Genomic DNA, 17,402 nt, shown 5'->3' with positions numbered 1-17,402 from the left:
TGCATTAGTGATTTTTTTTGTAGCCTATAATGGATAAATTCATCACTAAGAAGCCTCGCATTGACACTGCAACCCGGCAAATGTCGAAACAACTGCTTCAACATCAGGCGTGAGCTTTTCACAGCAAAATACAAAACCTAATGACAAGCCTATTGGAGGAAGATCGTTCCAGAAGTCTTGGGTGACTAAATATAAATGGTTACAATATGACGCAACAATGGATAAAGTTTTTTGTCAGACCTGCAAAGAGGCAGAGGCCAAGGGCCTTCTCCAATTGACTACCAAGAAAGAAGATGCGTTTACTACTGTTGGTTTTTCTAACTGGAAAAAGGGATTGGACAAATTTCGTACTCATGAAAATACGTCTGTGCATAAGGAAGGAGTTTTAAAACTTTCATCTTTAGCAAAACCAAGTGTAGCCGCTCAATTAAATGATCAATTGAACAGTGACATGAAGAAAGCCCGTTTGGCTCTTGAAATTATTTTTACAACAGTTAAGTACCTTTGCCGGCAAGGTTTGGCCATAAGAGGACATGAAGATATTAACTCAAATTTTTTGCAATTGCTAGAACTTAGGAAAAAAGACGTTCCTGAGTTAAAAGACTGGTTGGGGCGTTCTGGGTATAAATGGATCTCACATGACGTTCAAAATGAGATAATTGATATATTGGGCAAATCTGTTGTGCGCTCAGTGCTAGATAAAATCAAGAATAGTGAACACTTTTCAATTATTGTGGACGAAACAAGTGATATATCGATTCATGAGCAAGTGTCATTTTGTGTTCGAACTGTAAGTGACGATTTAATAATCAATGAAGACTTTATTGGTTTATATGAGACTCCTAATACCGAAGCACAAACTCTTTTCAAAATTGTTAAGGACATTTTGCGCGGCTTAATTTACCTATTGAAAAATTGAGAGGACAGTGCTATGATGGAGCGGCAAACATGAGAGGAAGATTTAAAGGCCTGCAAAAGTTACTTTTGGATATTCAGCCCCAGGCACACTACGTGCACTGTACAGCCCATAGTTTGAACTTAGCAGTGCAGGACAGCCTTTCTTGCCTCCCATGCATGAGGGATGTTATGGCCTTAGCCAAAGATCTAATAAATACAGTTAAGGAATCTAACAAAAGAATCAATTTATTTAGAAACATACGCCTCGAAAGTGAAAATGATCAAGCCAATCTTCGACCACTTTGCCCGACCCGATGGACAATGCGAGCTTCAAGTATACAGAGGATTTTGAAAAACTATGAAGATCTCCTACAGTTTTTTGAGATATTTTCCTCAACAGACAAAACTGAAGCAGGTTATAAATGTGCGGGTTTTCTTGAATCTATGATACTGTTCAGGACTTATTTATTTTGAATTTATATTGCCATGTAATGAACGTAGTAGAAGAAGTTAACGAAAACATTCAGAGCCCTCATCTAAGTGTAACTGAAGTGGAAGGCATGTTTAAAGGATTGATTAGCATTTTAGATGATAAGCGAGATGGCTTTGAGGAGTTTTGGAAGTCGTGCTTAAAAAACAAATTTTCACAAGTAGAAGAGCCTGTGATTCCAAGGAAACGGCGCGTTCCAAATAGATATGAAAACGACGGAGCCAGCTCACCACATAACTTCAACACCCCAAAGGACTACTTCAAAGCTCTCTACATCGAGGTGTGTGAAACGGTGCGATCTTGCATCAAAGAACGCTTTGAGTCCACGGGCTTGTCGCGGCTCGTTGCGGTCGAAAAAGAGTTTTTGAGTGTGTTAGTGGCGAACGAAGAAGGTTCAAGTTTCGAACAGTCGAAAGATTTTTTTAAAAATGACCTGGATGTTGAAAGGTTGCAAATACATCTAAACATGTTAGCCGATATTAATAGGCAAAATAATTTAAAAATGAAATCAATGCGTGATGTAAGGAAATATCTTTCACAAGAGCCAGCCATTAGAAAAATGCTGTCAGAAGTGGTTAAAGTGATCAAGCTTCTTCAAGTAGTGCCAATTTCGTCTGCAACCGCCCTTAAGCTATATTTTCTCTAAGGTATCACCACATTTTGGATACAGTATCACCACACATGATACAGTATCATCTAAACTTGATACAAAACACCATGTCGTTTATCTATGCTGGAGCTTACCCCGAGGAAGGGCGGCAAAAGATTGCTGAATGTGTGCTCGATGGGATGACAGTAGATGGCGGTAACTGAGATTGGAGCCGTCCACTCGTGGTGCTGCTTGTGAATGTGCTTATAAAACAAGCGGCTGTGCAAAACTCTGCAAACATCAATTTATTTCATTTATTCTTGAATAAACTCCTGAATAAACAGCAGACATCAATCAATTTATTTTATTCATTTTTTATTATCAAAATGATAGGGAGAGGAAAAATAATGTAACCTTGAGCAATTCCTCTCCAAAATTTAGATAAGGTTACACATAATCAGGATACTATCTAATAAGAATATGAATTCTACTATTGGAATTGGAATATTATATATTTCTTATGAAAGGACATAATTAGATAAATAAATAATGGTTGATAATATTAACAAATCCCAGACTAATGAATTGAACAAAACTTACTGCAATTATGCATTAGATAGTTAGATAAAATAGGTTTTTTCAAATTGAGTCAACTGAATGTAATGTTTCATAATGTAGAAGAGGTAGCTAGCTATTCATCTCCTTTGTAAGTGAATTTGAAGAAACATCAGAAGCCTTATAATAGCCTGAATATTAGAAGACTGTGTAAAATTCTACTATTATAATCATTAATAACATCTTCATTCATTTCCAATAAACAATATGCACATAAATGCGTTTTAAAACCTATTATCAAGAATAAATAAGTATTTAAGAATGGATAGTTTTCCATTCAAGCTTTTATTCTGTGTTGTTTACGATGTGAATATTTATTGCAATAAAACAAGAGCATATCATGTCAATGAACAGTTTAGTAAATATTGTTGAAGTGCAATTTTACTCCCCTCCACATGATGAGTGGTATGATTTTGAAATTTAAAAGGGAAATTAGAATGATAATTATAATATTTTATCTATAAATTTACCTCTTTTTATGGTTTTTGATGAAATAAATTTGTGAGGGAAGATTTGGATTGGAATACTTATGGAGGTGTGATGTAGCCCGTTTATCTGCTGTAGATAGTTCCAGGTCCCATCCTTGTAAGCGACTGCCTAGAGGCATCTTTTTTCCAGGCCAATTTTACTTGTCATGAATTTTTACCGTTGTCGACACTTTTGAATTTTCAAACAATGGGGTATCTTGGATTGTGAAAAGTCATGGCAAATGATCGGCTACATTACAGCTTCTATGAGTTTATCAAACCAAATCTTTCCTCACAAATCTATTTTTCCTCCACCTACTATCAAAAGTCTCATTTTACACCCTGGAATCGAATACTAAAGTACTACTTTTCCTCCCATGGGACTAAAAATAATTCCCAGCGGGAAAAGTGATCACTTTTACTCCCAAGGGAGTAAAAATAAACCCATAAGATTAACATGGGAAGAAGTCCGACAACGCCGCGATTGAAGAATGAGGAATGTGGCAACACTGTCGTGGTCGGTAGAGGAAAAGTAAAAGAGCTCTATTTCGATCTTTGGAATATTTTAGCTCTAGGAAATAAGTAGCTCTATTTCGATTGTTAGGTTATGTTCAACCGTTGGTGGATATGAAAAAGTACACACCTCTAACGTCATCGGCATCTCTACGAGAGCGTTCATCTAAAGGTACGTTTTCGTTTATGCGAACTTTTCCGCAGTCGACGACGGCAAGCATTGTTGACATTCATATTGTCCAAATTTCAAGTGTGCTAAAACAGCTGATTAAATAACTTTTTCATTATTTGTCTTTATTAATAAAGAAATAAACATTTTCAATAATATCAAAATATTGCCATTTAAAAGTATAAAAAAGTATAAGCTCAACCTGCTCCATTAAAACATAATTTAACATAATCTTTTAAGTTATGTAGACAGATTGAAATCTACCCAATCTGAGATTCTCTCCCTGTCATGGTCGACGACGGCATTTACGCATAAACGAAAACCCACTTTAACAGAGACGACTGAGCGTGTCTGCACAGAAAACAAGATTGCTGGTTATGTTTTTTCTTGGTTACCTACTAAGATCTTCGAAATCCGCTACCGGTATTGTAGAAGTTATTTTCGTTTTTATAAAATGGAAAGTGAGAGTGATGAGGAGTTTGTTCTAACTCCGCCGAACATTCGACACGAAGCTGAAAATGTAACTGAAAATTTGCTTCCGGAAAAATCAAAGGAACTATACATCAAGCGATATGATTTATTCGTTGAATGGTGCAAGAAGAATTGTGGTGGAACAGTAAGAATTTCAGAAAACGTAATCCTTGTTTACCTCTCACAACAAGCACAGGTATGTAGCCCAAGTTATTTATGGACCATTTATTCAATGTTGAAAGCAACAATTATTGTGAAACACAACATAGACATCAGTAATTTTACGAAAGTGGGTGCTTTTCTGAAAAAGAAAAATGTAGGCTATCAACCTAAGAAGTCTAAAACATTCACCAAAGAGGAGGTAAATAAATTCCTGTTAAATGCTCCAGATGAACAATACTTATTGAAAAAAGTAGCCTTGATTTTTGGTATTTGTGGAGCTTGCCGAATGGGTGAATTGTGCAATATGACTGTTAGTGACATTGAGGACAAAGATTCAATTCTCATAGTTAATGTACCTGATTCTAAAACCAACAAGGGACGTGTTTTCACTGTGATCAATGGCACACAACGAGACATAGACTACTTATATTATTTCAGAAAGTATTTAAATTTAAGACCAAAGACAACAAAATCACCCCGGCTATTTTTAAGTTTTAAAAATGGGAGATGCTACAATCAAGCCATGGGGAAAAATTCCCTGGGAAAAATACCCATGAGTATTGCACAATACTTACAACTTCCCAATCCTAACTTGTATACTGGACACGCTCTAAGGCGGACTTCAGCTACTTTGCTGGTTAATGCTGGAGGAACAATGACCCAGCTTAAAAGACATGGCGGATGGAAGAGTACTACTGTCGCCGAAGGCTATATTGAAGAATCAATTGGAAATAAAATACAAACAGCAAACAGGATTTTGAACCAAACAACAAGCAACATTGATTTAAATCACACTTCATCTGGGCCTATGCCAGTGGCCACAACACACCAGCTTCAATCCAGTTCCAGCGATGTTGATGAAACTTCAACTAGGCCTATGCCAGTGGCTGCTACGCACCAGTTTCAATCCAGTTCCAGCGATGTTGATGAAACTTCAACTAGGCCTATGCCAGTGGCCACAACACACCAGTTTCAATCCAGTTCCAGCGATGTTGATGAAACTTCAACTAGGCCTATGCCAGTGGCCACAACACACCAGCTTCAATCCAGTTCCAGCGATGTTGATCACACTTCAACTAGGCCTATGCCAGTGGCTGCAACGCACCAGTTTCAATCCAGTTCTGTTCTATCAACCCCGAACACGGTCTTTCAAAATTGTGATGGGTGCACAATAACAATAAACAATTACTATCAGAAGTAGGCTTTTACACTATCAACAATCATCTCTATCAACAATCATCATCTATACTATAAACTATAAACTATCTATATATAATAGTTAATACGCGACATGGAATTTTGTGACTCATAAGGAAACTATAAACTATCAACTATCAACTAGCAACTATCAACAAATTATTATCAGAGGTGAGCTAAATTTTGTTTTTAAAAAAATAGTGTGAAAGCGTGAAGATGTAGTAAAATTATTCATTGTTATAGGTATTGGTGTAGGTGGAGGAAAAATGTTGTGTGCATCACGGGACTAAAGTACTTATTCTCCCTCAGGGAAATTGTCGCCCTCGGCTACGCCATCGGGCGACAACAGTTTCCCTCAGGGAGAAAAAGTTGCACTTTAGTCCCTAGATGCACAAATAACTATTTTGTCATACTTACTCAATTGCAGCTGTTCTCCATGCATCAAATCAAGCCGGTAAACAGCTGTTTGCAGAACAAGAAAACATGTGATTTTCATTACAGCATACTATACTGTAAAGAGATCATATGGTTTTCTTTACATTCGAGTATGTTTCCCAGTTCCGAAATAGGAACATTCAAATTGATTCAAATAGCTATATAGTCTTAGCGTTATAGTCTTTAGTTGTTATATTGGTAACAATAATTTAAACTTCTTATTGTTGAGAACTTCAGTAAGAAGAAGAGAGTGAGTTAATAATATCTAAGTAACTAATAGAATAACTCAAATATTATTAGAACTCAACTAATAAGTTTCAATTTGTAAGAACTCATCTGACATTTTTAACATTGGCCTTTATTATTTTATTTGAGCTAGATGGGTCTGTTATGACATAGGAGCTATGGGCTAGGTCATGTTTATAGAATGCAGTAGCTCGAGCAGCAGCAGGTAATGGTTACTGTTTCTCAGCAATATCATTCTTTCTGAGAAAAGTATGACAAAAACTATTGTACGTAACTTGTACGGTAACGTATTTACCGCATTCGTATAATAATTCTGCCCTCAACTACGTTTCGGGCAGAGACAATCATACTTATGCGGTAAACTACCGTTACCGGACTTGTGACGTGAAGTACTATTGTCAGACAAACATTTTATGTCCACTCTCATAAGATCAATGGTAATCCTTTTCTGCCCTATTGAGCATAAAGCTGGATTCACACATCTCAGTATCAGAATCAGTGGAAATATAATAATTGCCATGAGTTATGATTGGACTGTTCCCACTCAGCACGGTCGAGCGAGTATGAATAGTCCAATTAGATCTGAAAGGAATTATATTTTTACTGTACTGGATACGTTCACTGAAATGTGGGAATTTGGCTTAAAACTTTTGTGTGTACAGTAGTTGGATGGGTAAAGTGATTTGTTGATGTCGACGTATTTGTTACAAGCAGAAAACCCGTCGTCTAATTAAAAACTTGACAAACTGATAACTTGATGTAATGAAATCTTGAAGAATTTGAAAAAGGAATATAATCATCCTCGGTAAATTAAGAATCTATATGCAAAATTTCAAGTTAATCAGTTCAGTAGTTAAGACTGCATCATTCGTGAATTTCCTATCCCGTACGTGTATAAGCCAATCATATACTTTATTATATTATAGATAAATCGATGTACTTGTTTATGTCGATGTATTTGGACGAACCTGTGAGAGTTATGTGGAGCGCCAACTCGGCGCACACCCAGTGGAAGGTGGGCAGTTGGCGGAGGGGAGAGAAGCCACGCCACGCCATCAGGACACCGATGCCACACATCAGGACGCTCAGGTAGGACACCGCAAGTCCCACCACTATCTGGTTCAACACCACGGAACCAATCACCATCACCTGCGGAAACCACACACCAATTCAAATTACTGCAAAACATTGGGTTTATATTAGATTTGACATTCGGTCAATTGAATAACAACTAGAATATAGTGACTATAGTGAGGTCCACGTTATAATGGCTGAGTTTGATTAGCAATGCTATCCTTGTCTATCATTCAACAAAGCGGATAGCGCTATCTCCTTCTCGCTTTGCTCTGTCGCCAGATCGTCTTTTAACAATGTGGAATTAATCCTATTATATTAAGCGAGCGATTTCTGTATTTTTATATCTGATTATTTATGTTTAACGGATCTCGAAAACGGCTCTAACGATTGTCACGAAATTTGGAACATAGAAGGTTCATGATATTATAAAGATTCGATTGCACTAGGTCTCATCCTTGAGAAAACTCGCTGAACGACATTAAAAGGATAATTCATCCTTGGCTGAAATAGCTGTGGATAGTAAAAGAGAGAGAGTATGTGAAAAATCAAAATATCGCATCCCCGAAATTCATAAGATGACGTATAGCCAGCTGTGAAATATAAACACGATCATTTTAGAGAATTGTGTTCTTTTTATCAATAAATAAAAATAACGAGCGAAGCTCGGTGCCCCGATTTAATTAACTAACAAAATATTTCATCTTAGTTATGAAAATTCATTATGAAATTATTGAAAAATATAGCTTGCTTGATAAAATATAATTGATTATTTTAAACGAGAATGAACCGTTAATATTACATAAATAGACCTGTATCTGCTATCGTCTATAGAAGGCATTGACAAGACAAAGGATTGGCAACGTTGTTCTCCTATCTTTCTCCACTGCCATTATAAAGTGGACCTCACTATAGCAACTGGTCATTGGTTTTAGCAATACAAATAAGATTGAACAACGCTGGGTAACTTTGAGGGTTCACAAAATATGGAGGACCGAGGAAAATACATAAAAATGCGGATCGACTTACTTGATGCGGTTTTAAAGACGACAGGGACTCAGCCAGCTCTGCCGGGGAGAAAGTACCCTCCTCCTCCTCATCCTCCTCGGAGATAGACAGAGCTAGGTAGAGAGACATAGAGAGAGAGGGGGGGAACTAAATGCGATAAGACATGCACTGTACTGTTTCCGTTGTAATCAGTGACATTATATCATTTATATGGAGTACAGTATTTGTATTTACAGCGACTGTTACATTTCATCATAAATTTGCAAAAAAATTACCAATTTTATCCAAACAAGAGTGCCTAATATATTTTTCCACACCAATCAATCATACAATTTTTTAATTTTATTATAAACTGGTGTTTGGTGAAATAAGACTGATATCAATTCGTTCAGCTCGGTCAGGAAATTCTGTGAATGGTCTGTCAAAGTGTAAGGGTATGATCACATTGAATGCGAAGTGAAAGCTTGGTTATGCATGATCAAGCATGCAGGGGTGAGAAAAACAAAATCTGAGAAAAATTAACAGGAACCCTCACATTGAACGCTTGCACTTGCTGGTTGCGTTCAGTGGGTGAGCAGCTACATGCAAGTCTCAACATGGTTCAATGGCACTTTTCAAATTTTGTTTTTCGGCTCATGCATGATCTGACGTGAACTTGCACTCATATATTTATTAGGCATTCAATGTGATCACACCCTAACGATTTAGCTGAGGTCGCCCTTGACTCGATATGCTCTCACAGACCACTTGCTAACTGTCGTCACAGAACTGAACATTAATATTGTTCTTTCACCAGCCGCCATTTTTGTTGGCGTTTGCCATATACAGAAAATTGGACTATGATTAACGTTTATGTACATTGTCTGGTTGAATATTAAACAGCTATCAAACATTATTAGACATTATTTAACCACTATCGAACGTTAAATGGAGATTATCAGATATTTTTGTTCAATATTTGAACATTTGATAAGCATTGTATGGACATTTAGTAACTATGGTAATTTCATGCTCTGTATATATTGTAAAAATGGAAAATAAATTGATTTGATAATATCTATATTTGGTTAGAACTGGGACATTTGAATGTTGAATGAACAAACAATGTTGAATATTGAAAAAAATCATTGTATTAATACCACAGACAACCATTAGATCTGTGCTGATAGTTTCATTGTTTTACACTACTTGATTTACGTCTGTCAGTGTGGAGAAAGGGGGTATCATTGAAGAAATCTAATTTATTTAGTTTATTCATTGAAAGAAAAAATAATTAAAAACAATATAGTAAGATAAAACAATTATATAATGAATATAAGTCTTCAACAATAAGTTTCAATTAATATATGAATTTCAAAACAGGTAGGATAAAAAAGCAGGATGTGATGACACAAATATTTTGTCAATATTTCGTACAAAACTATTCTATTTAATGGAATAACAGCCTATCGTTTGAGGCTACATACATAAATATACATTGAAAGTCACATTATCGTTTACATCACAATAATTATCAAATGTTTAATTTTAATAGTTTATTTGTCAACTAGTCTTTCCAAGGTATAATTTGTTCAGTCTTTGAATAGATATCACAATTATTTACTGCTGAATCACTGATATAATCCAGTGAGAAAATCATGAAAGTAGTTTGGCACTTCTACAGAATCAATTCATTTGCTAGAATTTTTATTTTTTTGCTAGCATCAATTTATTTAAAAACGAATACAGGAGAAAATGAGGATAGGAATTACTATTCCTATTAGTATAGATGATACAGTGATGATTTTTTCCAGGAATGGAATTTCTTACTCAAAGCCACCTTCAAGTACATTATCTGGCTTGAGAGAGGAGAGATAGACCAATGCAAGTCACATGGGATTTTTTAATATGATAGTGCATTTTCTACATGTTTTCTATATTGTAACAAACACACATAATTATGCATCCACCATAAACACCAATAATATGTATTTTTTAATTTACAAATTTATATATATTTTTTAAATTTTATTTTTATATTTTTTATGGTTTTTAATAAATTTGAGATTTTTTTTACATATTTTAAAAATTATATTCATTTTTTTCATTTTATCGTTTTGTAACAACCACACATAATTATGCATCCACCATAAACACCAATAATATGTATTTTTTGAATTTTACAAATTTATATATATTTTTTATTTTTATGGTTTTTAATACATTTGAGATTTTTTTTACATATTTTACAAATTATATTCATTTTTTTCATTTTATCGTTTTGTAACAACCACACATAATTATGCATCCACCATAAACACCAATAATATGTATTTTTTGGATTTACAAATTTATATATATTTTTTAAATTTTATTTTTATATTTTTTATGGTTTTTAATACATTTGAGATTTTTTTTACATATTTTACAAATTATATTCATTTTTTTCATTTTATCGTTTTGTAACAACCACACATAATTATGCATTCACCATAAACTACAATAATATGTATTTTTTGAATTTTACAAATTTATATATATTTTTTATTTTTATGGTTTTTAATAAATTTGAGATTTTTTTTACATATTTTAAAAATTATATTCATTTTTTTTCATTTTATCGTTTTGTAACAACCACACATAATTATGCATTCACCATAAACTACAATAATATGTATTTTTTGAATTTTACAAATTTATATATATTTTTTATTTTTATGGTTTTTAATAAATTTGAGATTTTTTTTACATATTTTACAAATTATATATATTTTTTTTTTTTAGATATATTTTTTCAAATTGAAATGATAATGATGATGATGATGATGATGATGATGATGATGATGATGATGATGATGATTGAAAAATAAGAACATTGATAATTAACAAAATGATTAGAGACTAGAGACTTCTAAATAGGCCTACAATAGTCACAAAATTGAAATGATAATGATGATGATGATGATGATGATGATGATGATGATGATGATGATGATGATGATGATGATGATGATGATGATGATGATGATGATGATGATGATGATGATGATGATGATGATGATGATGATGATGATGATGATGATGATGATGATGATGATGATGATGATGATGATGATGATGATGATGATGATGATGATGATGATGATGATGATGATGATGATGATGATGATGATGATGATGATGATGATGATGATGATGATGATGATGATGATGATGATGATGATGATGATGATGATGATGATGATGATGATGATGATGATGATGATGATGATGATGATGATGATGATGATGATGATGATGATGATGATGATGATGATGATGATGATTGAAAAATAAGAACATTGATAATTAACAAAATGATTAGAGACTAGAGACTTCTAAATAGGCCTACAATAGTCACAAAATTGAAATGATAATGATGATGATGATGATTGAAAAATAAGAACATTGATAATTAACAAAATGATTAGAGACTAGAGACTTCTAAATAGGCCTACAATAGTCACAAAATTGAAATGATAATGATAATGATGATGATGATGATGATGATTGAAAAATAAGAACATTGATAATTAACAAAATGATTAGAGACTAGAGACTTCTAAATAGGCCTACAATAGTCACAAAATTGAAATGATAATTCCTGGTTGAACACAATAAATTCAGGGAAAAATATGTCCTAGTAATCAGTGGAAACGTTGTTACATAGAAATGTTGTTCCTTCCAATCTTATAAAATGTTTTGCGAAATATTTCTTGCTGTACTGTACAAAGATAGATAGAAATGATGTTATTGATTGATTGATAATGCTTGGTTGACAGAGCTTAGTTGCGGAGAGGATCTTTTACTACAGTATTATTTCTCCATTCTACATAAAAACAAGATTTCCATTATGCTTAATCTGAACAATTGTTCCATCAAAGCTATTCTATCTTTAAGAGTCTACAAAAAAATTCGTGTCCTAGCCCAACGCATGATTAAATAATCAACAAAAACTTTTTTCAACTAAAAATGGTTCTGATAGAAATAAATGTAGAATTTAGAATGTGAAATAAAAAGAAATGAGGATTTTTTCAGAACGGATTTAGTAGAAAATTGACCAAGTATGCTCCAAGATTAATTCTATTTCATTTAATTGCAGATTGGTAGTTAATTCAATTTTTATTTTATGTTAAGTTAATTCCATTTATTATTCATGGGTGACATGGGAGAGAGTCTCAAAAAAATCTAATAAAAAATAATAATGTGATTTTGAAATTATAAAAAATTGTTATCTATATAATTAATTTAATATTTAGTTTCTTTTAGCATTAATAAAAGTGTGTAATAGATCATTTATTATTCATGGGTGACATGGGAGGGAGTCTCAAAAATAGCTAATGAAAAAATAAATGTTTATGTAATTTTAAAATTCTAAAAAATGGTTATTTATATAATTAATTAAATATTTAGTTTCTTTTAGCATTTATAAAAAATAGATTTAAATACCCAGGACCACTAATTTGACATTTATCAACCCAAATGACAGCTTTGGCTAAATCTGGAAAAACTTGGTTTTGATTTAAAATTGATAGTTATAGTATGGGAAAAGGTTTCTACAAGATATAAAAATGAGTTAAATTGGATGATTTTCATTTTGTAATGATATTTTTTAAATTGTGTCATTGATGAAATTTTATTGTTCATAATATTCTCCCTAGAAGTACTAGATGCCAGGACTAGATGGAATTGGCATAAAAGACTTAAGACCCTCGAAAACTATGTATCCAATAGAGCAAAGAAACAATTGTATTGAGCCTGTATACATGAAGCGTTGGATAAATTAATGTGGAATAATTTTAGACCTGTATTATCCATTGAAAAGCAGTAATTGAAAATTTACAGAGAAAAGCTACCTAGTTGAATTACGTTCATTGAGCAACCTGGAAGGGAATACAACTTTATTTACAAATCAGCTTGTTTTTGAACAGGAAAAAGTTGCACTGAGTTAGCAGTGGTAGAGTTATCTGATTTTTTAAATAATGTTTTGTATGTTGGTTGGAGCAAACAGGATTCATTGTAAACTTTGGTCGACAGCTGAGAGAGTTGCCCTTGACCAAAGTCAACCCTCTGTACAACTCAGCAAACCACAACAAACCCCCAACAGCAACAGCTTGAGCCAACAACTGCCCGACATATTCAGATTATTGACAAGGGACAAAATAATTTGGGGGAGGGGTTCAAAAAAAAAATTGTGTTAGGGGGATTGGTATACTGTATTAGAGGTATTCAGGGGGGTGATATAAATGTGGGGTATTTAGACACTACCTACGTGTTTAAAGAGGTAGTGATTCAGAGTGGGTGGTACTGTACTGCATTTGGAGTATTTTGGGCTTGGTGTGGGGGGGAGGACAAATTTATTCATTTTTCATTTTCGAATACTTACCTTTAAATACAAATACCTTAACTGGCCCACACATGTGGCCTCTGCCCCAAGGTGGCCTTGGGCGCCTCAAGACCACCTTCAGGCCTCAGGCTCACAAAATGTGTGGAGCCGATACTTACATCACATTCAACAGTTTCTCATCACAATGATATATCTACCACAACTGGTAGACTAAAACATCCAAAACCCCAATCACCCAAAAACCGTAGAGAATTCAATCCTCCATCTTCATAATCATCATGATAATACAGCAACGACCAAACTGTAGAAATCCCTCTCAGAGAATAACATACAAGTCAAGAATGAACCAGCTGCTCCAACCAACATACACGTTTCATCTGTGTAAAAACAATGGATTTGTATGGTACAATGACTGTAACAGGAATTCATCTGAACCTTACTCAATTTTTTAAAAGAATCCTCTGCCTTGGCCATCAAAAGATTAGCTTATTTTTTGGAAAAAGAATTTTTTTTGGCCTATCAGACTTATCAGTCACTCAAGTAAACAGAGCTGATATGAGGAAATCTGTCCAGAAATGCTCAATGGTAATTCAACTAGACAATTTATTTTGGACGACTTGAAATTAAACCATTTGACAATTTGTTTAAGTTCAACTGTATAATAAATAGAAATTGTGGACTCTGAAACAACCTTGACCTCCAGAAAAATAAAGCTAAAAAAAAGTATCTAATGTGAGAAAATAAAATTTCCCCAAATAGTTGAATACCATATATGAATAATTTTAAGATGAAATGGAAAAATAAATATTGAGGGGAGAATTAGGGTTAAGTCGAGGTCTAGTCGTGGCCAGTCGGTCAGAGTCAAAGTCAAAAGTCAAGATTGTACCAGAGCCTTCATTTTCTACTTGAATCATTGCCAATTATCTGTGTGAAGTTTGAAGACTTGAAACTGAAATTTAGCTACAAGTGCATCCTGTTCTATTTAATCAATTATATTGTAGGCCTAGTAATACCAAGCTTCCAATTTTGGCCCAATTTTCAATAATTAGAACGCAATAAATTACCCACCTACAGGTACTCAATACATTGTTACAAAAATTTCCAGATAGGCTGGTAACCAAAACGAATGTTATCGAAATCACCCCAAGATCAGTGATTCTGAATGTGAGAAGATGGAAAGAGGAAAGTTTTTGCCGGAGGCGCCATTGGATACAAATCAAAGACATTCTACACAGAATATTATCTGAAGGTAGGGTTATTATCATTCTATTGCTTCATGGGGTAGGCAATGTTAAATATCTGGACTAATTTACAGACATACATGGAGTTGATTAATTTTTATTTAATAATAAGAGATATTCAACTTCTTTCTGGGTGGCTGTTCATTTTTGTTTGACTGATTTTTATTTTATTAAATTACATTTATATTTATTGTTTTATTCTGATTATTGTTAATTATTTTTTACATTATTTATTGAATTTTATTGTGAATTTTGAATTATATTTTTGACAAGATGTTGATGCATTTTGTGTATTTGGTTGAATTACTTTGAACTTGAATTGGAGATAAGAAATGATAAGTATTATAATTATTTGCTTCGTGAAATTAGGGGACAATATGTGAGAAAAATAAATTAATATTATATTGAGAATTCACATTTGATTTGAGGTTGTTTTTTTTCTAAGTGCTATGAATTGGAAATTTTGGGGCCTAATAATTCCTTTTTATTTATTCATTAGGTACTATTATTACACCATCAATATAAATTGGGCGAGGACATGTTAGGCCTTTTAGTGATGTGTTCTATTTTTATAAATAGAGATAGAGCTGAAAATCGCAAAAAAGTAATATTCTATTTCATTGAACAAATAGAAAATAATAAAATATTCATGAATTGATAAAAATTAAACATTTAAACAATGATCAAAAGTGAGGTTTGCAGTCTCCCTGTCTGTCCATGAAGCATGATCAATCAATCAACCAATTCTACATTCAATTTAGAAATTAAGAAAATGTTATCACAAATCTTGTAATATAAATTTTTTACAATAATAGATTTGAAATTGATGAACTAGCATAACAATAATTTAATAGCTACATATGATATTCAATTGAAATTTGATAATGGTACTAGATTGATAATAATTTATTATTGTAGGCCTAAAATCATCATCATCATAATCATAGAAATGAATGAATGAATGTAAAAGTATATAAATTTATGATAATAGGTTATATAGTGACTGTGTAGTAAGCGAAGTACATTAACTTTGAGTATAAATTGAATTATTATTAATAAACAATAAAAATGAAATGAATTGATCTCCATCACTCACCCTTCAGACACTGTACCCTTCTCTCCAGAGTACTCCTCACAATTATTTCTTTCTCTTACTCATATAAAAACATCCTGCAGCTCCAGAGCCTCCTCCACTGCTGCGTCCACTTTGGCCACCAGCCTCCTTGGCACCTTACAGGCCTTCAAGTTGTCTTTCGTTTTGAGGTGCTGAAAACAAAAATAAAATATTGATTATTTATTTATTTTAACAATCATTATCATATATTGTATTGTATTCATTAAGATTTACTTTGTTCAGTCATTAAAAATGAGAATCGCTCCATTCTCATTATGCGGGCTTCGCCAACTCAACTATAAATTGTTAATGGCGGTGATTGTGAATGTACTCATATTATTAATAATTCAATATTCAATTATATCTAATAATATTAATAATCAATATTTTGTGATATTGTAATAATCAAGTGTTGTCGTATTGTAATTACTGTAATATTTACTTGGAAACATGTTGTTACACTTACAGTTAGGATGAAGTTTTTCAACATATCATGGGGTGTCTGTTGGGGGGTTGGTGCCCTCTCGAAGGGCACCAAATAAGAGAGGCCCACCCACGAGTGCCTCCCGTCCCCCAACCACCGCACATAGAGTTACACCCTCATGACACCGTTGGAGCAAACTGAAAACAAACATGAAGAAAAAATTAAACTTATTCTGTTTATTGTAAAAAACTAGTGAATATGATTAATAATCTACTCTAGTTACAATTTACATAAAAATGAATTGAATCTAATGGCTGATTTCTAACTATTTTTTAAACCCTTTTTTGAAATTTTTTAATAGTCATGGTCATACAGAAGACCATAGAGAAAATATAGCATAAGAATATATCCCAAAGGTATAGGGCATTTATGTTCCAAATTTCAATGTTAACTTAGTAGTTCATTTTCTTGAAGCTATGTGATGCTGGTGGTCTCTCATACTGTGCCATTCTTATACTCTCACCCAGCAAGAAAAGTAATAATAGACAGTAGTCAACAGTATATAAACAGAACATAAACGACCTATACCATGGGCTATCTTCTTCTTATGCTATATTTCTCTATGATAAGACTCACTACCTATCATACAATATTCTGTTTGGCTAGAAATTTATAGAGTTGGAATGTTGTATGAATTGCAATTGGAACAGTTTGGACCTCAAGAAAGCCTGTTGGTCCATTTCAAAATTTGCAATGTTTAAATTATAAAAGAGATAGATATAAATGGATAGATCGATCAAAATGCATAAGGCCAATAATAATAATTATTGTTATACATATAAATATGAATAATTTCTATAATATGTGATTGTATATGAATAAAAAATAAATTAATAAACAAAACAAGAAATGCAATAGTGGGCTA

General features: G+C 33.1%; 1 protein-coding gene across 2 annotated transcripts; it reads right to left on the bottom strand.

The window, feature by feature from the left end:
• Nucleotides 1-2,005: 2,005 nt before the first annotated feature.
• On the bottom strand, nt 2,006-8,492 carry LOC111060759. 2 transcript variants are annotated; one of them, XM_039445055.1, is made up of 3 exons: nt 8,355-8,492; nt 7,220-7,400; nt 2,006-2,239 (listed from the first exon to the last, which is right to left on the bottom strand). In XM_039445055.1, exons 1-3 carry the CDS (start codon nt 8,460-8,462, stop codon nt 2,112-2,114), a joined length of 417 nt encoding a protein of 138 aa, XP_039300989.1. In that variant the 5' UTR covers nt 8,463-8,492; the 3' UTR covers nt 2,006-2,111. The 2 variants fall into 2 exon arrangements, with proteins under 2 accessions (XP_039300989.1, XP_039300988.1); XM_039445054.1 differs by having other exon boundaries at nt 2,026-2,267.
• Nucleotides 8,493-17,402: the final 8,910 nt, after the last annotated feature.

The sequence above is a fragment of the Nilaparvata lugens genome, unplaced genomic scaffold (assembly GCF_014356525.2).
Source record: "Nilaparvata lugens isolate BPH unplaced genomic scaffold, ASM1435652v1 scaffold6056, whole genome shotgun sequence".
NCBI classification, from domain to species: domain Eukaryota; kingdom Metazoa; phylum Arthropoda; class Insecta; order Hemiptera; family Delphacidae; genus Nilaparvata; species Nilaparvata lugens.
This window is presented reverse-complemented; position numbering and strand designations above follow the sequence as displayed.

Bases quoted from the DNA above. Each gene is read 5' to 3' on its own strand.
- LOC111060759 (XM_039445054.1), bottom strand. From the start codon at position 8,462: ATGTCTCTCTACCTAGCTCTGTCTATCTCCGAGGAGGATGAGGAGGAG. The intron at 7,401-8,354 runs GTAAGTCGATCC...TGGTTTCCGCAG, and splicing joins CGTCTTTAAAACCGCATCAA to GTGATGGTGATTGGTTCCGT. The intron at 2,268-7,219 runs GTTCGTCCAAAT...TGATGTTTGCAG, and splicing joins GCTCCACATAACTCTCACAG to AGTTTTGCACAGCCGCTTGT.